The sequence below is a fragment of the Sus scrofa genome, chromosome 6 (assembly GCF_000003025.6).
Source record: "Sus scrofa isolate TJ Tabasco breed Duroc chromosome 6, Sscrofa11.1, whole genome shotgun sequence".
Lineage (NCBI taxonomy): Eukaryota > Metazoa > Chordata > Mammalia > Artiodactyla > Suidae > Sus > Sus scrofa.
The window spans coordinates 78,824,248-78,849,154 of NC_010448.4; the positions used below are offsets into that span (position 1 = coordinate 78,824,248).

Below are 24,907 nucleotides of genomic sequence, written 5' to 3' on the forward strand. Positions count from 1 at the left end.
CACACTGGCTGTGAGGTCTCTTTCCGATCCTCTGCCAGCCCCAGGGGGACCAACATGGCCCAAGAGCGTCCCAGTCCCGCCTTGGAGCCCGAGCACGTCCAGCAGCTGCTCTTCTCCTGCCGGGAGGCCAAGAAGTCCGCCTACTGCCCCTACAGTCGCTTCCCGGTGGGGGCGGCCCTCCTCACCGGGGACGGGAGGATTTTCTCCGGTAAGAGCGGCACCCCGGGGTCCCCCTGCACGGCAGCCGGGGCGGGAGGTCAGAGGAGGACCAGCAGGATGGGCGGGAGGAGGGTGCCCTATCCTTTCGTCGCTGGACCACCCCCGTAACGCTGCCCCTCGTCCCTGCCCTGCCCGCTGTCCCAGACTGTGGGGGTGAATATGCTGCTCACATCCAGTGGTTTTTCCCCTGTTGGAGGACTGGGAAGCCAAGGAGAGATGGGGAAGGAAGTGGGAAGGGAAAGCAGGAAGGTGAGTCCATAAATGCCGAACATCTGCAGTCCTGGAGCAGGAGGGAGAGGGTTAACACTTTCTGAGCCCTCCTCTGTCTGGCACCCTCCTAAAGCTTCCAGGATTTCAGCAGTAAGTCCTCACCCTCCGCACACTCACCCAGGTGTTGTGCCCATTTTTCAATGAAGAAACTGAAGTCCAGAGCCGTGACATGGCTCAAGGTCACACAGGTTGTAGTGATCAGGGCTAGGGTCCCCCAGACCCTGCTTTCCTCCTGTCACCCACTGCGCAGGGAGATGGCGGGGGCGGGGGGGAGGGTTGAGATCGAGGAATCCAGGGGTTACTCCTGGGGTGGGGGGGGCCGTGAGCGCCTTGCAGGGAGTCTTGGCGGCGGGGTTTGGGTAACCAGCAGTGAGTGCCAGCTCAGGGAGGTGGGGAACCGGAATCTGAGTTGGCACTAATCTGTTCCTAAGCTCTTCGGTTTGTTGGTTTTAAAGAAACGCTCGCTGAAACAAAAACTCAGACCTGCTTTTTCCGAGCTGAGGGACATCCTCTTCGAGGACAGGGAGGAACAGGGCCTGGAGATGGCAGGGAAGCCATGCCCCTCCCCATCCCTCCCATTCCCACCACCACCCTGAGGGCAGATGTGAATTGGCACAGAGGGACCCCGGGGGAATGCCCAGTCCTGCCGCCCAGAATCCCCTTCCACTTGGCAGCCGCTAGTTAAAGGATCAGAGGCTCACGTGTGTGTCCATCTAATTGTTAACTACCCAGCAGCCCTGGGCCAGGTGTGAGCCAGTCCCACCCCCACTGCTCCGCAGGGAACCTGACTGGGGGGCCCACACCTCGGCGCCCTCTCTGGTGCCTCTTCTGGGCTGTTCTTGGTGTTTGAGTTACCTCCTGTCTTTTTTTTTGTTTGTTTGTTTTAGGGCCACACCCGTGGCATAGGGAGGTTCCCAGGCTAGGGGTTGAATCAGGGCTATAGCTGCCAGCCACAGCCACAGCCACACCAGATCGGAGCCGCGTCTGCGACCCACACCACAGCTCACGGCAACACTGGATCCTTCATCCACTGAGTGAGGCCAGGGATCAAACCTGCCACCTCATGCTTCCTAGTCAGATTCATTTCTGCTGCGCCACAACAGGAAGTCCACCTCCTGTCTTTTGAGGTTCTTGCTGGCTCTATGAGTCACTTGGGTCTTAAACATCTTTGAACAGGAGAGGTAACCTTGAGCGAGGGCTAGGATGAGGAAGGACCATGACTCATGCGGTCCCTCCAACCCTTCCAGTCCTGCAAGGCAGGATTATGCCACCCCTTTGTAGAGAAGGAAACTGAGGCTCAGAGTGGTTAAGTGCCCAAGATCACAAGCCGAGATTGGAACCCAGCGTTCCCCTGACTCCCAAGTTTGCTTTCCTGCAGGGAGTAGAGAGAATCTGAGTGTCCTGTGCAAATTCAGGCCTGGCCCGGGGGCTCAGGTGAGCATTAAACATTAACCACCACTGCAAACAACATTGCAACCCACACTGCCCCATGGCTCTAGGGCCTGAACAGGCAATGAGCCATTGATTGTTTCCAGTGCCTCCATAGCCCCTCCAGATGGAGAGGGGCTCTCCCCAACCTTGCATTGATTTATCCATTCGCAAATATTTGCCAAGGACCAATTATGTGCTAGGTCATGTACCAGGTGCTGGACATACTGCTGTGAGCAGAAATGACAGTCTCGGAAACAAAGCTATTGGCACAGAGAACAGACTTGTGGTTGCTGAGGGGAGGGAGGGGGAGGGTCTGGGAGTTCGGGGATTAGTAAATGGCAAAGAAAGGAAGAGAGGAAGGAAGGAAAGAAAGAAAGAGGGAGGAGAGAAAAGAAAGGAAAGGAAAGGAAGAAAGAACGATGACAGTCCTTGCCCCCATGTAGGCCCCCTCCTCTTACACAGGCCAAGGCTCCAAGTGGGGCCTCAACCAATAATTGTAGGAGGGAATGAAATGAGATGGACAGAAGCGTGGCCTATTTAAATAGCAGGGAAGGACCTGATGTCACCAGAGAGAGGACTGTGCAGTGGGAACCTGTGGAGGCCTCATGGGATGGGGTACAGGCCCTGGAGGAGTTCGAGCCCCCTGGGTTTGCATCCTGGTGCAGCTGTTTTATCAGTCGTGTGACCTTGGGCAAGACCCTTCACCCTCCAGGAGTTCCCCTTGTGGCGCAGCAGAAATGAACCTGACTAGTATCCATGAGGTTGCGGGTTCGATCCCTGGCCTCGCTCAGTGGGTTAAGAATCCAGCATTGATGTGAGCTGTGGTGTATGTCACAGATGTGGCTCAGATCCAGCATTGCTGTAGCTGTGTGTAGGCCAGCGGCTATAGCTCTGATTCGACCCCTAGCCTGGGAAATTCCATATGCCGTGGGTGTGGCCCTAAAAAGCAAAAAAAAAAAAAAAAAAGACCCTTCACTCTCCAGAGTCTCAGCTTACACATTTGTAAACTGAGGATCCCAACACTTGCCTTTCACGATGGCTTTGAACAGAGCTGGTGTGCCTGACCCAGTGGTCCTCCCTGATTGTTGGTGCCTGAGCTGCATCAGTCATTAACTACATTGAATTTCACCCCTAATTGTGAGTTTTTGAATGAGCATCTGTCTTTAAAGGAGCTAAAATGGAGTTCCCCTTGTGGCTCAGCATGTTAAGAACCCAACATAGTGTCCATGAGGATTCGAATTCGATCCCTGGCCTCACTCAGTGGGTTAAGGATCCGCCATTGCTGCAAACTGCTGCCTAGCCTGCAGATGTGGCTTGGATCCCATGCTGTTGTGGCTGTGATGTAGGCCAGCAGCTTCAGCTCTGATTGGACCCCTAGCCTGGGAACTTCCATATGCCGAAGGTGTGGCCCTAAAAAAAATGGAAAGAAAAAAGGAGCTAAAGTGATGAGCATAGTTTCTGGACCACGATAAGCACATCACAAACAGTGGCTGCTTCCACTATCACTGCTATTAATGATGGGATAATGATAGTGATGATTTGGGGGCAGATTTGTGGAGGACTTTTAAGGATACTAGTGGGGTTCTTAACCTGCCGAGCCACAACAGGAATTCCCAAGCACACATTTTATAAACGAGATAACAGATCAGTATGATCTGCTTCTAAATGCCACGCTCTTGCTGCTGCCCCTCGCCTTTGCTGCAGCGTAGATATGCAGAAGGGGGCAGAGAGAGTTGTCCTGAGAAGGCAGGATGAATGGAGGGCATTTGCCAGAATCCCCGAATCTCCTTACTTGGAAGGAAAGGAAGCGTGGATAGAGTAAGGCAGGGCTTGAAGAAAAGGGGACCTTGAGCGACCAGAAGAAACCTGACAGGGGAGTTCCCGTCGTGGCTCAGTGGTTAACGAATCCGACTAGGAACCATGAGGTTGCGGGTTCGATCCCTGCCCTTGCTCAGTGGGTTAAGGATCCGGCGTTGCCATGAGCTGTGCTGTAGGTCGCAGACGCGGCTTGGATCTGGCGTTGCTGTGGCTGTGGTGTGGGTTAGGTTGGTGGCTACAACTCCAATTAGGTCCCTAGCCCAGGAACCTCCATATGCCGCAAGATCCGCCCTAGAAAAGGCAAAAAGACCAAAAAAAACAAAACAAAAACAAAAACAAAAAAACCTGACAGGCTATCAGGGATGAATTAGAGCCAATTGGGAGGCAGAGGGCACAGCTGAATTTAGCACTGAGTTTATAGCTTAGAGTGGGACAGGTCTGCCTAGTTTTGTGACTTTCTCCGCCTGCGCAAAAGACCAACCTCTGGGGAGTTTCCACCCTCAGAGGCAGTTGGGGTCCCGTCCAATTCAAAAGCAAGTCTGATGGTCTTGCTGTCAGAATCACATAGTGATGATCATATTTCCTCTGTTAGCCCTGACCCCAGCCTGGGTCTTGGGCCCCTCGCAGCTGGGCCACCAGGATGGTAATTAATAACTGTAAGAGTTACCATCTGTGGTTACCTGGGGGGCAGCTGCAGAGAAGAGGAGAGCTCCCCAGGGAAGAGCTGCTGGGGGCAGGGGCAGTGAGGACCCCGAAGAATAGAGAGGGGACCCAAGAGGGATGGGGGCAGGGGATGGAGGCAGCCAGGGCCTCCCATGTGGCAGTGCTCAGCCAGGGAGGGGGTGGAGGAGACTAGGAGGACTACCCTGCAGGCCCCCCTGCCCCCAAGGAGTGGGGGATCTTTTCTTCAGCTCACGCCCCCAGGACTTTGTCGGTGTTCAGTCTCCCGCTTCCCTCCTCTCTCTGGGATTTCAGCACTTTATATGTTTCATTGCCATGGGGGTGGGCGTGGAGCACTTTATTAGATCAGCTGTAATTTGGGAGGAAAAAAACTGTATTTGAAAAAAAATGGGAGTTCCCTTTGTGGCTCAGTGGCAATGAACTCAACTAGTATCCATAGCCTCACCCAGTGGGTTAAAGGATCCGATGTTGCTGTGAGCTACGGTGTAGGTCACAGAGGAGGCTTGGATCCTGCTTGGCTGTGGCTGTGGTGTAGGCCAGTGGCTACAGCTCCAGATCCTTCATCGGAGGTTAATGTTGTGGCTCAGCAGTAAGGAACCTGAGTATCCATGAGGATGTGTGTTCAATCTCTGGCCTCGCTCCATGAGTTAAGGAGCCGGAGTTGCCATGAGCTGTGGTGTGGGTTAAAGGTGCAGCTCGGATCTGGCCTTGCTGTGGCTGTGGTGTAGCCTGGCAGCTGCAGCTCTGCTTTCACCTCCTAGCCTGGGAAGGCCCATATGCCACAGGTGCAGCCCTATCACAAAAACCAAAAAAAAAAAAAAACCCATCTGATTCTTCATCCATCTTCCCCCAACCAGCCCCTGCCCTCCTGGTTCCCTGCTGGGCTCCCTCTCCTTCACAATCTCTCTTTGATGCTCCATATGACCCCTCTCTGCAGCGGTTGACCCAACCCAGGCCCCCTAGCTCCACCCACGGCACTTCTAGGTGAGTCTGAGCAGGCTTCCCTAACCACCTTCCTCTCCCCACAGCCCTGCTCACCCACCGAGCCAGCCTCATTCCTTGGCCCTCTCCACTCTCATTCAAAAGTGGCTCATTACAGGAGTTCCATGGTGGCCTAGCAATGAAAGATCCAGCATTGTCACTGCGGTGGCGAGGGTTCGATCCCTGGCCCAGGAACTTCCACATGTTGTGGGCATGGCCAAAAAAGAAAGCAATTCATTACGAAGATGGACACCAGTAAAACCCCTCAACTCTATAGCTCACTTATTCTAAGTTCATTTGTGACCCTGTGCATTGCACCTGTTGTGGACAGGGAGACAGGAATGTGGAGAGAGTGGAGTCTTTCTTCAAGGACATGGACGTGACATTTCTCTAGTTTGGTAATTCTTGTGTGCGGTCTTCAGCACCTCCTGGGCACTATTAGAAATATGAATGGCTCAAGCCCAAAGCTACTGAAGCAGAAACTCCAGGAATGGGGCTCAGAAATTTTTTTTTTTTTTTTTTTTTTTTGGCTTTTTAGGGCCACACCAAGGCATGTGGAAGTTCCCAGGCCAGGGGCCGAATCAGAGCTACAGCTGCCAGCCTGCACCACAGCCACAGCAGTGCAAGATGCCAGCCATATCTGCAACCTACATCACAGCTCCCGGCAATGCTGGATCCTTGATCCACTGAGCAAGGCCAAGGATCAAACCCGAGCCCTCATGGATACTAGTTGGGCTCATTACCGCTGAGCCACAATGGGAACTTAGAAATCTTTTAAAAAGCCCTTCAGAAGATGCTGCTGCCCACTTGCTTGATTGTGAGAACCTCTGCTCTAATCTTAAGATCTGCCAGAAGACAGAGGGGACGCAGAGAGGGGGACCGTACCCTCCGGCAGTGTTCTCTTTTCCGGGGGACTGGGTCTGAATCACCTCCTTGTGAACTTCTTTCCTAGCTAATGTCCTGATGACATCCAACCTGAGCCCTGCCTGAAGCACCAAACCACCTCAAACATCTTCACTGAAATGCCACAGGTCAGGATGTGAGTCCTGGCTCCCTGCCCCACACCTCAGCTTTTACTTTCTGTAAAATGGGGTTATTATAGGATCTGCCTTACAGAGCTGTTAACAAGATTAACAGGAGTTCCTGCTGTGGCACGGTGGGTTAATGATCCAGCTTGTCTCTTTGGAGGTGCAGGTTCAATCCCGGACCTGGCGCTGTGGGTTAAGGATCCGGCATTGCTGCAGCTATGGCATAAGCTGCCACTCTGGCTCATTTTTGATCCCTGGCCCAGGAACTTCCATATGCCTTGGGGGCAGCTGGGACAAAAACAATAACATAATACAGATGAAGTGTTCCACAGAGTGCCTAGCAGATAAAAGGAAAGCAATAAAATATTAAAAGAAAACAATTAGTAATAACAGCACTGTCATCACAGTATTATTTTCAGTCCAATCTTATAATGATGGATTCCTAACTTGGCACCGTCCCAGCTCATCCTTCTGTGTGTTTCAGAGTCAGTTAAGGGAAACGCTGGGAATGGAGTTGGATAGGTGACATGCTGTTTTCTCGGCTTGGGAAGCAAAACAAAATTGTCTGGCCTTTCAGGATCGCAATTCATGGCCAAGGATTTCCTTCCTCTCTTCTTCCTCCTTCTGTTTTTTTCTTTCCTTCTGTTTTTTTTTTCCAAGCAAGACTGAGAAATTACACTTGAACTTAACAGAGGACCCAAATACAGTTATTCCTTTGCATCTCAGAAAACTAGCACTAAAGTGGGAGATTCCACTCATTCAATAGCAAGTAACAGAGAGCCTCCCTGGCCTTATTGTGTTAGGCCCTGGGCATAATGACTGTTCCAGGCCCTGGGCATACAGCAGTGCACAATAGAAGACAAAGTCAGGAGTTCCCATTGTGGCACAGTGGAAACGAACCCAACTAGTATCCATGAGGACACAGGTTTGATCCCTGGCATTGCTCAGTAGGTCAAGGATCCGACATTCCTGTGAGCTGTGGTGTAGGTCACAGACACAGCTTGGATCTGGCGTTGCTGTGGCTGTGGTGCAGGCTGGCAGCTGCAGCTCCAATTTCATCCCTCCATATATTGCAGGTGGGGGCATTAAAAGCAAAAAAAAAAAAAAAAAAAAAAAAAGACAAGGTCCCTGCCCTCAGGAAGTTATACTTGTTTATACTTGGGGAATAATGGGGAAATTAGATAATAAAGACATTTATTTCAGGGAAGTGTTAAGTTGTTAAAGCAGGATAAATGGATTGAGAGGGTTCCAGGTGTGGGAGGAGAAAGGAATTTTAGGTAGAATGATGAGGGAAGGCTTCTCTCAGGAGGTGACATTTGAGCAGAGACCTGGGTAGAGTGAGCCATGTGCCTAGAGGGGGAAGAGAGCTCTAGGCAGTTAGAACAGCAGGTGCAAAGGCCCTGTGGCAGGACTATCCTGGCAAGCAAAGGGAAATGAGGTCCAAGAAGTAGGCAGGTTGGCACCAGATGAAGAGGGCCTTGTAATTCTGGAAAGGATTTCAAGTTGCCTGAAGGACAGAGATGGGGCCGCGGTCACACTGTGTCTACAAGGAGCAGAAGCTCAGTCACACAGGCCTACCATCGCCCAAGCCTCAACTTTCATGCAGTTAAGGACAGCAGCGCCCACTGGTGAAAACTTACTCTGCCCCAGGCCTTGCGTTAATTGCTTTCCATGCATGATCTCAACTCATTCTCACTAGAGGCCTGAGAGGAAGGCACTGTCATTTTCATTTTACAAATGAGGACCCTGAGCTTCAAGATGGTTCAGTCCCTTTCCCAAATTCTCAGAGCCAGGAGGGCAAAGGGTCCCAGGGCAAACCAGAACCTACAGGCTCTTTCTACAACATTCTGGAGTTCCCACTGTGGCACAGTGGAAACAAATCCAACTAGGAAGCATGAGGTTGCGGGTTCAATCCCTGGCATTGTTCAGTAGGTTAAGGATCTGGCGTTGCCGTGAGCTGTGGTATAGGTCACAGACACAGCATGGATCTGGTGTTGCGGCATGGATCTGGCATGGCTGTGGCTGTGGCCAGCAGCTGCAGCTCCGATTCAACCCCTAGCCTGGGAACCTCCATGTGCTGCGGATGCAGCCCTAAAAAAGGCAAAAAACAAAAAAACAAAAACAAAACAAAACCCATTCTGTTTGAACAGTGGAGTATGTGAGCATGCTCCCTTCTTAAACAACCTCTGTCCCTGTGCCCCCCTCTCCTTAACTGGCCTGTTGAAGTTTTTACGCATAGTAAAGGAAGGCGCCTCTATAGGAGGCCATTCTGAACTTCAAAAGCAGACACAGGCTCCTGCCCTCAGAGACTGGGCCTTCTGCAGTCTGGCAGCTTTTGGCTTTCACAGCCTATCATCAAAACCCAAGATTTCTGTGAATCACGTCTGATGGGGAGTGTCCCTGAGTCTGGGAAGAGGCAGGGCTGGGAGGTTGCTAGACAGAAAGTGGAGTGGGGAGCAAGGCAGGCGAGGATCTTAATCCGGGAGAGGCAGGAGTCCAGTGCAGCAAGGTCGAAGGTCAGCAAAGGCGGGAGGGGCAGCCAGGTAGGAGAAGGCAAGGAAGTCATTCCAGGCAGAGACCAGGAACCAAGCTGGGGAGATTAGGTGGGAGGTGAGAGATACTGGTTTATTTATTCATTGACCTTTTCCTGACCTAGCAGAGAGGCTGAGCAGTAAAGGACTGGATCTCTAGGCTCCAGGAACTCATGTGTGGATATGAACAAATGCTTGGCCAAAGGAGGCAGTCAAGGAGTTCCCGTCGTGGCGCAGTGGTTAATGAATCCAACTAGGAACCATGAGATTGCAGGTTCGATCCTTGGCCTCGCTCAGTGGGTTAAGGATCCGGCATTGCCATGAGCTGTGGTGTAGGTTTGCAGACACGGCTTGGATCCTGCATTGCTGTGGCCCTGGCGTAGGCCAGCAGCTATAGCTCCAATTAGACCCCTGGCTTGGGAACCTTCATGTGCTGCGGGAAGCAGCCTTGGAAAAGGCAAAAAAAAAAAAAAAACCAAAAAAAAAAAAAAAAAACCCAAAGTAGGCAGTCAGTAAACGTCAACACCCCCTTTCAGGGTTGCAATGCCTTGATTGCTCCTTGTTCTGTACCCCAATTCTAGGAACCGATTTCTGCAAAAGCTGCAAATGATAGAAAAACATGTAAATTATTTCAGACAAAAGCAGAGTGTATTGGTTCCTGTGACTACATGGTGGAAGACCTGGAGTGTCGCTGGGCTGCAGGGGCAGCCGGCACCAGGCCAGACTCTTTTCCCACCATCTCTCATCCACGTGTCCATTTCATTGTCTCTTCTTGGTCTCCTCCGTAAAGAAGGGAAGCCAGGCCACCAGCAAGGCCCAGGCCCAGCTCTTAGTGTTAGAGAGGAAGGGAACATCCCTCACAGAAAAGAATTCTGATGGGCCCAGTGTGGGCCAGGGACTCAACTCTGATTGGACCACTGTGGATCAGGTGCTCATCCTTGGGCCAATAACAAAGTCATGTGAGAAAAGTTGGCAACTCTCATTTGAACTACCGTGCTGAGAAATGAAGTGAGGCTCATTCTCCAGAAAGCAAAAGAGGAAGAGGTGCTGAGTTGTGAAAACCACTGATGCTCAAAACTATTTGATGACCCGTATACACACCCATCCTCCTTCCACAAAGCAGGGTTCCATACCTGTCCCCACCTACCACCACCTGGCCATTCCATGCTGGATTCTCAGTGAACACCCTCTCTCCTCTCAACAGGTAACGTGCTGCCAGGGCACCAGCCCACAGGGCAGGCCATCTGGTGACACCCATCCCTCTCCATCAGTCCTGGACATGAAAGCCTGTGGTCCTGAGAACCATGATACTGGTTGATGGGTTAAATGATTAACACCTCCTGTGTGGCCAATGTAAACAATGAAGGGACAGAAAAATATGTGAGGAAAATGTATGGGGAGACAGTGGCCAAATTGGATGACTGCAGGAGGAATAAAATTCTGCACAAACACAATAGAGACTCAGACTTAAAGAAAGGGAGTGAGTAGATAAGGAACAGACTCAGCTGATGAAACAGATACAAAGACAGTGATTTGAACAAGATGGCTGCCTACTTCTCTCTCATCTAGCAGACCAGGGGTGGGCTGGAGTCCAGCACATGCGGCCTGTTCTGCTCCGCTCACAAGGTTGTTCAGGAGGTCAGACTCCTGCCTTGATGTCCCACCATCTCTAGAGTGGTGTCCTCATCTGCGTGTTCAAAACTGTCACATATCATCACATCCATGCTTCAGCCTCGATGAGGAGGTGGTAAGCCGGCTGCCTATATAAATGTCAATCAGAAGTTTCACTCCATACTTCCACTCACATCCCACTGGCTAAACTTAGAGGACCGCCCAAAGGTTCTAGTGAGGCTGGGAAATATAGTCTCCAGCTGGATAGGCATGTACCCAGATAAACTCCAATAGATTCCTTTTTAATTTTTTTGGCCACAACTGGCACCATAGCAGCAATCCCAGCCACTGCAGTGATAAGGCCAGTTCCTTAACCCTCTGTGCCATAAGGGAAATCCATCCAGTAGATTCTTTAGGGGTGTAAACACTGGGAACAATTAGTCTTTGCCACAAGACCCCCTGTGGCCTGTAAGTATCTGGGTACATCTTTCTTCCCACATGTAGGACTCACCACCTTCCTGAGGGTGGCAACTCAAAAGTCCACCTGCTTACTGCACCCAGCTAAGAGCAGGATCCCGCGGTGGGGCACAGTCCCCTTTCTCAGGATGAGATGGCACCTTGCTAATGTAGTGGCCTGAAAACCAAAAAATAATCATCTGCCCCCCACTTCACAACCACTCCTAAAATATACAACATGGAGTAAGAAAGGCTACCTGTCATCAAATCTCCCATTGTGAGAAGGGAAGAACAGGACATCCAGTGAACAAGTTATCCTCCCTGCCCTGGAATACACCTTGCCTCCCCTTTCTGCTCAGGTGTAATCTCCTTGTCCACTGTCCCTGGGGCCCCTGCTTTACCCTCTGGGAGTTCTCCTCTGACCACTCTCATCCTCCACCATACATCTGAAGTGGGTGCTGGAGAAAAGGCCTTCCTTGAGGCCACACAGCTCTGTCAACTGCTGATGGAATTCAGGGGGGCCTAGGGATTTCTTTCACTTTTTTTGGGGGGGGGGTCTTTTTAGGGCCACACCCTCAGCATATGGAAGTTCCCAGATTAGTGGTCCAATTGGAGCTGTAGCTGCCAGCCTACGCCACAGCCACAGCAACTCAGGATCCTTAATCCCACTGAGTGAGGCCAGGGGATCAAACCTGCAACCTCATGGCTCCTAGTGGGATTTGTTTCCTGTGCCAGGATAGGAACTCTGGGCCTAGGGATTTCTTTAGTGATTGAATAATCAGGCTTTCATGGACAAGACTTTTGGCTTCTTTGGCTATTCAATACTATCAAAACCTTAGAAACCCTCTGGTCTATTTGCTCCCAGTTGCTTTCACACAGGAGAACCCCACCCAACGAATCCTTTCTGTGCATAGTTCTTAAGGCTACCAACTTCCCTTTTTCACACACTGGCTTCCCTGCCCAGCCCAGACCAGCCCTACTCCCTCATTTTAATGACAGCTACCTTGAGGCATCTGAAACAAAGACTGGGTGGAGATGACAGCCTTACTCCGATCCTTGCCACAGGGCTGTCTCCCAATGCCGGGGAGAAAAATCCTAATGGGAGGTAACATGGTCTGCCTTCCAGGTTATTGCAGGGTGGGGCTTTGCCGAATAACCTGTCACAGAGCAGCAAGCTTTCCATCTTGCTATAACTGTTATTTTCTTTCTCATTGCCTAGCCGCCAAGTCAATACCACATATTTTAGATTTTTTGTTTGTTTTTGTTTTAGGGCCAGTCACACCCATGGCATATGGAGGTTCCCAGGCTAGGGGTCAAATTGGAGCTGTAACCGCCAGCCTACACTACAGCCACAGCTACGTGGGCTCCGAGCCACATCTGCAGCCTACACCAGAACTCATGGCAATGCCGGATCCCCGACCCCCTGAGCAAGGGCACAGACTGAACCTGCATCCTCTTGGATACTAGTCAGATTCATTTCCACTGCGCCACAATGGGAATGCCTAGATTTGCAGGGGTAGGGGCTGTACCTGTGGCATGCAGTGTTTTCAGGCTAGGTATCAAACCCGCACCACAGCAGTGACAACCATCTCCTCAACCACCAGGCCACCAGGGAACTCTAGATTTTTTAGTTGTGGTTAGTCATATCTTAGTTTTAGCACAAATTTCTGTATTTAGCAAACATTTCTGTTACAAAAAGATCCCAAAATACAAGGACTCAAGCATGACAGAGTTCTCTTTTCCTCTCACATAATGATTCAAAGTAGGCAGCTGGGGAGTTCCCTTGTGGTGCAGTGGGTTAAGGACCTGGCATCATTTCAGTGGCTTGAGCAGCTGCTGTGGCACGGGTTCAGTCCCTGGCCCAGGAACTTCCCACGGACACAGCCAAAAATAAAGACAGTAGGCAGCTGGTCCAGGGCAAACAGGCGACTCAATTCTGCTCCACGAGTTGGCCAAGATCCCAAATCCCTTCTGTTCTATTAGTTCTCCATCCCTGTGACATAGAGTGGTCAAAGCTGTCCGTGCCACCCCAGCCCAGAGAGGGAAAAGAAAGGAAGGAAAAGGCCAGCAGTTTCTGCAACAGATGTGATCCAGAATTTCCCCACCTCACTGTGGGCCACATCACATTAGCAGAAACCAAGTCACATGGCCATACTCCGCTGCAAAAGGGAGTCTGGGAAGTGTAGTCTCTGCATGATCAGCCATATTGGAATGAGAATCACTTGTCCTGCTTAAAAGAAGAAGGAGGAGTGAATCCTGAGGAACAATGAATATCCTGCCTCAGGGAAAAGGACAAGGTATGAAGAGCCACATGCCATATGTCACACCCTGACTGTCAGGGGAAAGCCCAGCTCGTGTGGCCATTTGTTCTTGGCCTCATCTCCCTGAAAATGGGGAGTCTGTTGGGCAGCCAACCTGGTTACACCATCGTTTTATATCCTGGGAACAGCCCTTGCCCATTGTCCCCGGGGACACTCCAGAGAGGCCCACTGGGGGGAACCCCTTACTGGAGGCTTTGAGCCTCAGCAGCTACCTCCCACCAGAGGCCTGGGGATTGTCTCTTTTTTTTTTTTCTTTTTTCTTTTTATAGCCACACCTGAGGCATATGGAAGTTCCTGGGCTGGGGGTGGAATCAGAGCTACAGCTGAGGTCTGCACCACAGCCACAGCAACACCAGATCCAAGCTGCCTCTGTGACCTACACCACAGCCTGCAGAAACCCTGGATCCTTGACCCACTGAGCAAGGCCAGCGATCAAACCCCCATCCTCACAGAGACAATGTTGGGTCCTTAACCCACTGAGACACAATGGGAACGCTGGGATTGATTATCTTTTTTTTTTTTTTTTTGGTCTCTTCTAGGGCCACTTCCCTCGGCTTATGGAGGTTCCCAGGCTTGGGGTCTAATCGGAGCTGTAGCCACCAGCCTAAGCCAGAGCCACAGCAACGGAGGATCGGAGCCGAATCTGCGACCTACACCACAACTCACAGCAATGCCAGATCCTTAACCCACTGAGGGAGACCAGGGATCGAACCCACAACCTCATGGTTCCTAGTCGGGATTGTTAACCACTGCGCCACAACGGGAACTCCGAGGGATTGATTATCTTAAGGCTTGTGCAATCACTGGCACCTTTTACAAAGCTCGGGAGTTTTTTTGTTTGTTAGTGTGTTTTGTCTCGACAATTTGTTTTGCAGTGTAACTCACAGAGAACCCTAGTTGAACTCCAACAAATGGTATCCACACCAAAAATGTTACCCAAGGCCGATCTTTGAATCAGCATCACCACCATGCCCCACCCTGTGGCTTCTGTCTCTGAGACCTAGGGCTGGGAAGAGGTTGGTCCTGCCCACTTTCTCAACCCTCGGCATCTCCCCTTGGCCTTGATCTCTGCTGGGGAGATGAGGCTAAGTTAATCTGCCCTATTACACTGCCCCTGCATCCAGGCTGTGCCTCGAGATGCAGGTATCAGGTAAGTAATGAGAGTGGGAGGTTCTTAGGAAGGGCCACGGCACCAGTGGGTCACAGAGGCTCCTAGTGCTCCCAGTCAAATTGCCCTCTTCTCCCTCCTTATTGAGTACTGGGTCCCTCCCTGTCCTGGAATGGGGCAAGTCTCTTACTCAACACACACAACAGGAAGTGGTTCTGCTGGAAATAGCACTGGGCTCTCCTCTCTTCTCAGGGTGCAACATAGAAAATGCCTGCTACCCGCTGGGCGTCTGTGCTGAACGGACCGCCATCCAGAAGGCCATCTCAGAAGGATACAAAGAGTTCAGGGCAATTGCCATCGCCAGGTGAGTGTGAAAGGCAAGTCATGGCAACCTTCATTCAGCCACTCAGCCAGCACCCCCCACACACCTGTTACTCATCCACTCATTCACCCAACATGCATTTATTTCTCAATTCTGCCGAGCCAAGCACTGCAGGGCTGGGCTGAGTGCGGAGGGTAGGAGATAAATAAGACATGAACTCTGCCCTTGGTGAGTCTGAAAAGCAGGTAAACAACAAAAACAACTCTTAAGACAAGGGCCGGTGTGCTTTTGTTCTAATAACAACACGGCACAAAGTACCACAGAATCCCTCCAGATACAACAGAAAGGCAGCTTAGGGAGTTCCCGTCGTGGCGCAGTGGAAACGAATCCGACTAGGAACCATGAGGTTGCACGTTCGATCCCTGGCCTCACTCAGTGGGTTAAGGATCCGGCATTGCAGGGAACTGTGGTGTCGGTCACAGAGGTGGCTCGGATCCCGTGTTGTTGTGGCCGTGGTGTAGGCTGGCAGCTGTAGCTCCAATTAGACCCCTAGCCTGGGAACCTCCTAATGCCATAGGTGAGACCCCAGAAAGAAAAAAGAAGAAAAAAAAAAAAAAAAAAAGACAAGAAAGGCAACATAGTAACCTAAAGCTGGAGGGACCTAAAAATCACTTGGTAGAGACTCCTGGACACTGTACTCGTTTTTACAGTTGAAAAAACTGAGGCCCAGAAAGGTCGAGCAACTTCCTTGGGAATTAGTGGAGAAGCAGAAGATAGCTCTCTAGCATTTCGAGGGCTCACTCCACTGTGCCGGCCCCTGCCAGGAAAGGGAACCATCTTCTCTGCTCTCCTTGAGCCAAAACCAGAATCCTTCACTGAGCAAGCCGGCTCCTTCACCTGGCATCAGTCTTACACCTCTCGTATAAGACCCAGGACACAAGGACAAGCTGGAGGGGTTACAGCCAGGGAAGTCCGGGTTATGGTCTAAACTGATCAGATTCCACCCCAGGTTCTGGCTGCACAAGGGCACTTATCAACTCTCTCTCTACATGCCTCACACATAAATATCCAAGTTCCCACAGGTGTGCCCTCAGAGGGAATTCGATGGGTTCTTGCTGGCCCTGGACTCCACCTCTTTGGCTTCAGGATGCAAGGTGCATGAATAGACTCTTTTGTTAATTTGGACCCCATTATGCTTCTCACTTAATGTTGAATTGTATATTCTTTGTTATTGTTGTTGCTTTCTAGGGCTGCACCTGCAGCATATGGAGGTTCCCAGGCTAGGAGTTGAATAGGAGCTACAGCCACCGGCCTACACTACAGCCACAGCAACACAGAATCTGAGCCTCGCCTGTGACCTACACCGCAGCTCACGGCAATGCCAGATCCTTAATCCACTGAGCAAGGCCAGGGATCAAACCCACACCCGCATGAGTCAGATTCCTTTCTGCTGCTCCGCCACAACAGGTACTCGCTGAACTATGTATTCTTGCATTGTCTGTGAGAGAGAACTCTGTTAGCAAGATAATGGTGCAAAAAAAGGTGGGGGGTAATCCCATTGTGGCTCAGCAAGTTAAGAATCTGATTAGTATCCATGAGGATGTGGGTTTGATCCCTGGCCTCGCTCAGTGGGTTAAGGATCCAGCGTTGCCATGAGCTGTGGTGTAGGCTGCAGGTGAGGTTCAGATCTCGAGTTGCTGTGGCTGTGGTGTAGGCCAGAAGCTGCGGCTGTGATTAAACCTCTAGCCTGGGAACTTCCATCTGGCACAGGCGCAGCCCTAGAAAGAAAAGAAAAGAAAAGAAAAAAAGGATAATGGTTCAAGGAAAATAATTTGAGAAGTATTGGATCCACCCAGAAAGAGACTGCCTAGCTGCCAAAGTATTAGTCTTTAAAGACATCTGGGCACAAGGGTCATGGACTTGGAGTGTGGATCTCTCTCCTGTGGTGGAGATACAAGACCCTTCTGGAAGAAATGCAGCGGTTGAGAGTAAGGTCGATGCCATTTCTTTTTTAAGATCCTAAATTTGGCCTCCGTCTGGCCCCGCAGTGGACCTCATTACTGAAGGTTTTTTTCCCCTGAGTAACTGGAGCCATGGATGCGCTTCAGGAGAGAGGGCCCCGGCTTCCAGGAGCTCTTGCTGTGACCAACGTCTGTCCTGGCTTCCATCTGGCTTTGGGAGGAATAAATGAGGCCACCCTGGGAACATTTTGTGCGGATGAGCAGAGATCAGGATGTGAATTACACTTTATAAAAAAGGGGGAGATAACTTAATTTCAAGGTTGATCCAAGAAAATAATGATATTCTGGGGAAAAGGAGGCCAAAGTCAACAAAAGGGGAATGGTGAGGTAGCTTGCTCTGTTGAGAACTCCAGATGAAAGGCTTTTTCTCTCGGTCATTATCTACTTTCAAACATGACTGGGTATTGCTAGTGATGATTAGTAAATGTCCTTGTTTACACAAAAACTGCATTTTTTTCCAGCACCCAACTGCTTCTCTCCGGGGACTCAGCCTGCGCCGGCATCCCCGAGCCAGAAATGCGGTCATTACCGCACTAATGATTTGTAAAATTGAGCCTGTGGATTCAGAGGGTGAATGGGAAGTGCCAGCTCCCTTGTTAACATTGATGGGTGTGAACAGTCGAAGAGCCCCTCCAAGGCTGTAAGATGGAGGGAGCACAGCTCAGGTGGGATTTTGCTAATGGGGCAATAAGCCTGCCCCCCTGGGGTCCCAGCTGTTGTCTTCAAAGTCACAGGTTTCCAGCCTGTCAAGTCCGATAAGTTGCCCTCCGTGTGTGCCCAAGGTCAGCACAAACCATAAGAAACCATCAATGCCCAGCACAAGGCAGGAGGCGCAGAGAACAGGGGAGAGGGAGAAGAGGGAAAGTGAGGCAGGATGGTGCCCGTGTACCCAGTGCATTCTGGGATGGTTCTTCTCCCCCAGCTTTTCATTCTTACTCTTGGCCAGAATGTTGAGTGAAGCTTAAGAGCCCAGGCTCCCAGGTTAGTGAGACCTGGTTTCAAAGCCTGCTCCACTTTTGATCTTGGGTATGTTGCTTCAGCAGTCTGGGCCCAGTTTTTCATCTGTAAAGTGAAGGAGAGAAATGCCTACCCATTGGGCTGTTGGGAAGAGTCCAGTCTCCAAAGAGTGGATGAGAGGAGTTCTCTTGTGGTGTAGCTGGTTAAGGATCTGGCGTTGTCACTGCAGTAGTTTGGGTGGCTGCTCTGGCATAGGTTTGATCCCTGGCCCAGGAACTTCCATATGCTGCAGGGGCAGCCATAAAAAGAAAAAAATAATAAAATAAAAAGAACCAAATTTTAAATCCTGTAATCTTCCAGAGATATCACAGAGCTGTGGGTCTTAGAAGAGCAAGGATGAGGGTGGCCACTGGCTTAACCTCTGGTGCTTCATCACACTTGGAGGTTTACTCTTTCTTTAAGCACCATCCTTTGTCCTGCTCAGAGCTGGAGGCCTGATTCCAGGTGCCTTAATCCTCAGAGACAACCCCTTGGCCATGAGCTTCTTTTCTCCGACTTTCACAGATGCAAGGAGCCCACTTTTCTCATTGACTCACAGGTGTCTTATTCTTTCATGCCTCAGGGCCTTTGCACAGACTCTATGCCTTGCCTGCAACACTCAGAGCTTCAGAATAGCACTCTGTTACTTCACCTCCCTTGAACCTGTATCCTCGAAGGTAACATGGTCATTCTTACATGTAGGTTATCCTAGAATTAAATGAAATAATGTCTGGTGAGTGCCTAGTACCAAGCTTTGGAGCATAGCAGGTGCTCACTAGTGGTGACTGGTGAACTCTACACAACCTCCACAGGCCGGGCCCAATGCTATCTCCCCCAGAAAATACTCTCTCTTCCTTCCTAGTCAAGAATTGTCCCCTTTCTACCATGCATTCTTACTGCATTTTGTTTAAAATGACAATTTGTGAGTTCCCATTGTGGCTCAGTAGTTAACGAATCCGACTAGGAACCATGAGGTTGCAGGTTCGATCCCTGGCCTCACTCAGGGGGTTAGGGATCCAGCATTGCCATGAGCTGTGGTGTAGGTCACAGATGTGGCTCGGATCCCTCATTGCTGTGGCTGTGATGTAGGCCAGTGGCTACAGCTCCAATTAAACCCCTAGCCTGGGAAGCTCCATAGACCTCTAGTGCGGCCCTAGAAAAGACTAAAGTGAAATAAAATAAAATAAAATAAAATAAAATAAAATAAAATAAAATACTTGGAAGCTCCCTAGTGGCCTAATGCATTATTAATCCAGTACTGTCATTGCTGTGGCATGGGTTCAAGCCCTGGCCCTGAAAATTCCACATCCAATGGGTGCAACCAAAAACAGCAACAACAACAAACAATGTTTGGAAGTTCCCGTGATGCACAGGGGGTTGAGGATCCAGCATTGCTGCAGCTGTGGCACAGGTCCAGACTGTAGCTCGGGTTTGATACCTGGCCCAGGAACTTCTGCATTGCACAGGGCATGGCAATAAATAAATAAATAAATAAATAAATAAATAAAAATGATAATTTATCTAGTGTTCTACTGGGCTGAGCAATCTCTTGAAGGTCAGAGACAAATTCTCCCTAACTTTTGTGTCCCTGGGGTGGGAGTGACAGTAAGTGCTCACTAAAGCTTTATTGAACTCACTGGTGGAAGCCATGGTTCTGCCCATGGCCTTGCCTCTTGCCAGTGTGGAAAGCTCTGTGCCCTTCTCAGCCTCTAGAACACAGTGCATCTGTGAACCAGGAACTGCCCGGTGCGAGTTGCCTGAATCTGGAGCCAGGCAAGCCTCAGGGCCTGAGTTTGAGCCTCTTGCCTCTGAAGAGACTGATCTGTGTCTGATTCTCTGCTTCCCCAGTGATCTGCAAGATGATTTTATTTCGCCATGCGGGGCCTGCAGGCAAGTCATGAGAGAGGTAAGCAGCTTTCCTTTCTTTCTGGAATGGATACTCCCTGCTTTTCCAGGCCATGGGAGCCAAGCCAACCTGCCAGCGAGGACACACAGCAACTGTCCTGTTTGCTGGGTTGGGCTGACTTTTAAGGCCTTCCCAAGCTTGCATGAATCACTGGAAATTATTCTTTCATTCGACAAATACTTATTGAGTGTCTGCTCTGTGCTAGGGGTTGACTTTGCTCGGGGGAGATGGCAGTGAAAACACAGGCCAGGCCCTGCACTAGCAGACTTTATAGTCTAGTGCAGGAGACGAACAATAAATAAGGAACAAAATAAATAAACAGTTTCTGAGTGTGATGAGGGCTATGGAGAAAAGAATGCAGAAAAAAGGAGACTAGAGTGACAGAAGAGGCAGCTGGTGATACTCTAGATCAGGGTCAGAGGTCAGCAAACAATAGCTCAGGGGCAAATCCAGACTCCTGCTTGTTATTGTAAATAAAGTTTTATTGGCACATGCCACACCCACTCATTCACTTGTCTCTGGCTGCTTTGGCCCTACAACATAGAGAGATGAGGAGTTACAACATGGAGTTCTCCTTGTGGCTCAACAGTTAATGAACCTGACTAGTATCCATGAGGATGAGGGTTTGATCCTTGGCCTCGCTCAGTGGGTTAAGGATCCAGCACTGCTGTGAGTTGTGGTGTAGGTCACAGAGGCAGCTCAGATCTGGCATAGCTGTGGCTGCAGTGTAGACCAGTGGCTGCAGCTCCAATTCAACCCCTAGCCTGGGAATTTCCATATGCCATGGAACAGCCCTCAAAAGACAAAATATATATATATATATATCCACACGCACCTTATGGCCCACAAGGCCTAAAATATTTACTATCTGACCCTTTATGGAAAAGAGTTTGCCAAGTGCTTTAGATGGCCAGGAAGGGCCTCTCTTTGAAGAGGGCATTTGGACAGAGGTATAAATAATGAGAAGAGATGAAGCAGACCGAGGTCAACAAAAGATTTCCAGATGGAGGAAGCAGCAACTTTAATGTCCCCACACTTGGTAGGCTGAATGGGTCACGAGAAGGCCAGAGAGGCTAGAACATGGCGAGTGAGGCAGGAAAAGTGGTTGGAGGTCAAGTCAGAGGGGTGGGCAGGGTCAGATCACATGGGGCCTAGGAGGCCGTGAAGGGAGGGTAAATTTTATTCTAAGAATAAAGTGAACTGAATTGTACACTTAAAAACGGTTAAAATGGGGCGTTCCTACTGTGGCACAGTAGGTTAAGAATCTGACTGCCCTGGCTTAGGTCACTGCAGAAGTGAGCGTTTGAGCCCCGGCCTAGAGCAATGGATTAAGGATCCAGCGCTGCTGCAGCTGCGATGTAGGTTGCAGCTGTGGCTTGGATTCAATCCCTGGCCCAGGAACTTCTATATGCTGCAGGTGCAGCCATTTAAAAAAAAAAAAAAGTTAAAATGGGAGTTCTCTGGCGGCTCAGTGGGTTAAGGATCCAGTATTGTCACTGCTGTGGTATGGGTTCCATCCCTGGCCTGGGAACTTTTGCATGCTGCAGGCACAGCCCAAAGGAAAAAAAAAAAATTGATGAAAATGGTCGATCTTATGTATATTTGATAACATTAAAACAAAAGTTGGGGAAAGAAAAGAATAAAGGGGATTCACTGATGATTTTCAGAAGGTATTTAAGGGATTTGACCTACTTTTCACAAAGACCTTGATGCAAGGCCTCGGTTTCTTCGATTCTAAAAACAGAGGGGTAGATTTGATCATGGCTTCTGAATCGGGGCTCAGTGAAGTTTCTGGTGTGTATTCATACATTTGGGAGGGGGCATATCAGTAGCCTTTGTGGACTCACAAAGGGGCTGTGTCTTCCAGAGTCCCCAAAAGGCTAAACCCACCAGTTTAAAGAATCCCCAGCCCCCTGAGCTCTAACGTGGCACCATGGGCCCCTCTAAATGCAGTATCTCATTTAATCCCCACACCCCATCTATCCCACATCCCAGAGAAGTGAAATGACCTGCCGAAGGCCATGCAGCCAGCCAGTCAGTGGCAGGTGAGCTGGCATCCACGGCCAGTTCAGGCTGAGCGCGAAGCCCATGCTCCTCACAGCTGCCTCCCTTGCCTTGGCGATCCTATAGATGGGACAGATTATTTTTGGCCTCTGAGGCGACATAATGGTACTTTGCAGAATAGGACTTGCATGTCCCATGGGGGCTTCTGCTTTGGGAGTTGTTTGAATTTGGGAGACGTGAGAGTTGTTCTGGTTTTGCTCTTGTTTCTCAGGGTTTCAGAGCATTTCTCAAATGTGCGAACATCTGTGTCTTCCCTCGGCATCTTGCCAGGACTGCAAACCAGACACAGTTAGCAGAAATCATTTCCCAAATGCAGATAAGAATGCTGCCCATAAAGGCACTGAATTCACAATATGGACTTCATCTCCCGTTAGGGGACAGAAATGGCTGCCCAGCACCACGGCAGGTCCAAGGCCACATACAGAAATCACAAAAGGATGCCAGCTCCCTGACTCCCAAGGCCCTGCCTTGGTCTAATTGCTGTTTTCTCCAAACAGATTAGATGTTGGCAAATGAGAGAAGGCGAATGGAAAAGCTGAGGGAGAGAGAGGCAAGACTGAAACCAAAATGCAAATCATAAAAGCTGAAGCCTGGGGGCCTGGGGCCTGGCACTTACACTCGCCTCCACTCTGCTTTCAGCCGTACCCTCAGGCAGAGCCTGCCAACAGAAAGATTTCTTCCCTTAAAACATTTTAAAAAGCCAGAAAACTGGAGTTCCCTGTTGGCCTGGCAGTTATGGAATGGTGCTGCCTCTGCTGTGGCTCTGGTCACTGCTGTGGCAAGGGTTTGATCCCTGGCCCCGGAACTTCTGTGTGCCATGGGCACAGCCGAAAAATGAAAATAAAAAGCCAGGAGTTCCCACCGTGATACAGCGGATTTATGATCCAGCCTGTCTCTGTGAAGGCACAGGTTTGATCCCTGGCCTGGCACAGTGGGTCAAGGATCTAGCATTGGTGTTAGGTTGCAGCCCCAGCTGGGGTTTGAGCCCTGGCCGGGAAAACTTCCATATGCCCCTGGGGTGGCTGAAAAAGAAAAAAAAAATTATAAAAGCCAGAAGACTGATTGTGCCAGGTAATAATAACTTGGTGATTCAGACAAGAGCATGAACAGCAGGCTGTAAACCTGAGCTGTCACTAGTAACCGCTAGCCATCAATAGGAACAGCTTCTATTCTTCCTTTTTTTTTTTTTTTTTGTCTTTTTGCCATTTCTGGGGCCACTCCCGTAGCATTTGGAGGTTCCCAGGCTAGGGATTGAAACAGAGCTGCAGTCGTTGGCCTATGCCAGAGCCACAGCAACTCAGGATCCGAGCCACATCTGCAACCTACACCACAGCTCATGGTAATGCCAGATCCTTAACCCATGGAGTGAGGCCAGGGATCGAACCCACAACCTCATGGTTCCTAGTCGGATTCGTTAACCACTGAGCCACGACAGGAACTCCCTATTCTTCTTCTTCTTCTTTTTTTTTTTTTTTTTTCTGTCTTTTTCTAGGGCTGCACCTGTGGCATATGGAGGTTTCCAGGCTATAGGTCCAATCGGAGCTGGCCTAAGCCACAGCCACACCAGATCCGAGCCGCATCTGCGTGCAACCTACACCACAGCTCACAGCAGCGCAGGATCCTTAACCCACAATCCTAAAGCCAGGGATCAAACCCACAATCTCGTGGTTCCTAGTCCAATTCATTAGCCACTGAGCCATGATAGGAACTCCCTCCCTATTCTTCTTAATTAATTTTCCACATGCCAGGCACTGCGTCCAGGTGTTTTATACCCATCACCTCTGATACTCACAGCACCTGGCCACGTAGAGCCTCGGTCTGGTGACTCCAAGATTCTTGCTGTTACCCCACAGCTGATTCGGCTCTCTGCCCAGGACACCTATCTTCCTGCCAAAGGCATTCTTTTGTCTCTAAAACCATTTCACAGATCAAAAGAGACCCAAAGAGTTTCATCTTTTGCCCAACCTCACACAGCAAGCAAGTGTTCACTCCTAGTAGGTAAGAGAAGGACAGAGACGGATTTGAGCTGAAACTCTGCTTGGCTGACATTACCCCGCGAAGCCTCAGTTTCCTCATCAGTAAAATGGGACTAATAGCCATCCACCTCAAAGTGTGGCTCGTGAAATCGTGCATGTTCAAAGTGCAGGGTGATAGGGCAGGCAGGCCGGCAACCTGGTTGTCGGGAGTGAACGAGAGTCTCTAGGGAGAGCAGATACTAGTTGTTTTCCGTCATAGCAGGAGGAGGTCTGGCCCAGGGGTTAGATGCTTTTCTTACAAAGCCCTAGGACAGTTTTGTTTTTGTTTTTTGGCTGCTCTGAGGCGTATGGAGTCCTCAGGCCAGGGATCAGATCCGAGTTGCAGCTGTGACCCCTGTGGCAGCTGCAGCAACTCTGGATCCTTAACCCATCAAGCCTGGCCGGGGATTGAACCTGTGCTCCAGCGCTCCAGAGACACTGCCGATCCCACACCACAGCAGGAACTCCAGAGCAGAGTACTTATTGCCCATTAACCATGTGCCAGAATTCCTGTTGTGGATCATCAGTAATGAACCCAACTAGTATCCATAAGGATGCAGGTTTGATCCCTGGCCTCGCTCAGTGGGTGAAGGATCTGGCATTGCTGTGAGCTGTGGTGTAGGTCGCAGACACGGTTTGGATCTGACATTGCTATGGCTGTGGTGTAGGCCGGCAGTTGCAGCTCCGATGTGACCCCTACCCTGGGAACATCCATATGCTATAGCTGCAGGGCCCCCCCACAAAAAAAAGGAAAACAAAACCCCCAAAAAAACCCGTGTGCCAAGCACTGTGCTAACTGCTTAACATGTTGCCATCTTTCATTGGCTCCTCCCTCAAGCGCTATGAACCAGGTATGATTATTGTCATTCCCATTTCACTGATGAGGAAACTGAGGCACAGAGAGGCAGTTTAGACAACAGGAGGTAGGACCAGACTTGACCCCATCTCAGCTCTAACCCTTGGGCCGCACGGCCTCCTTCACACTGGCTTTGCCTCTTTTTCCAGTTTGGCACCAACTGGGCCGTCTACATGACCAAGCCGGATGGCACATACGTTGTCAGGACCATCCAGGAGCTGCTACCGGCCTCCTTTGGGCCCGAGGACCTGCAGAAGATCCAGTGAAAGGTG

At 50.2% G+C, this 24,907-nt stretch overlaps 1 protein-coding gene across 1 annotated transcript; it reads left to right on the forward strand.

Annotated features, from left to right (window-relative positions):
- CDA (cytidine deaminase) lies at positions 1-24,907 on the forward strand. The gene is given in 4 exon segments (NM_001244385.1): positions 1-208; positions 14,708-14,819; positions 19,643-19,700; positions 24,785-24,907. Coding segments are annotated over 4 exon segments (441 nt in total). The 5' UTR covers positions 1-54; the 3' UTR covers positions 24,902-24,907.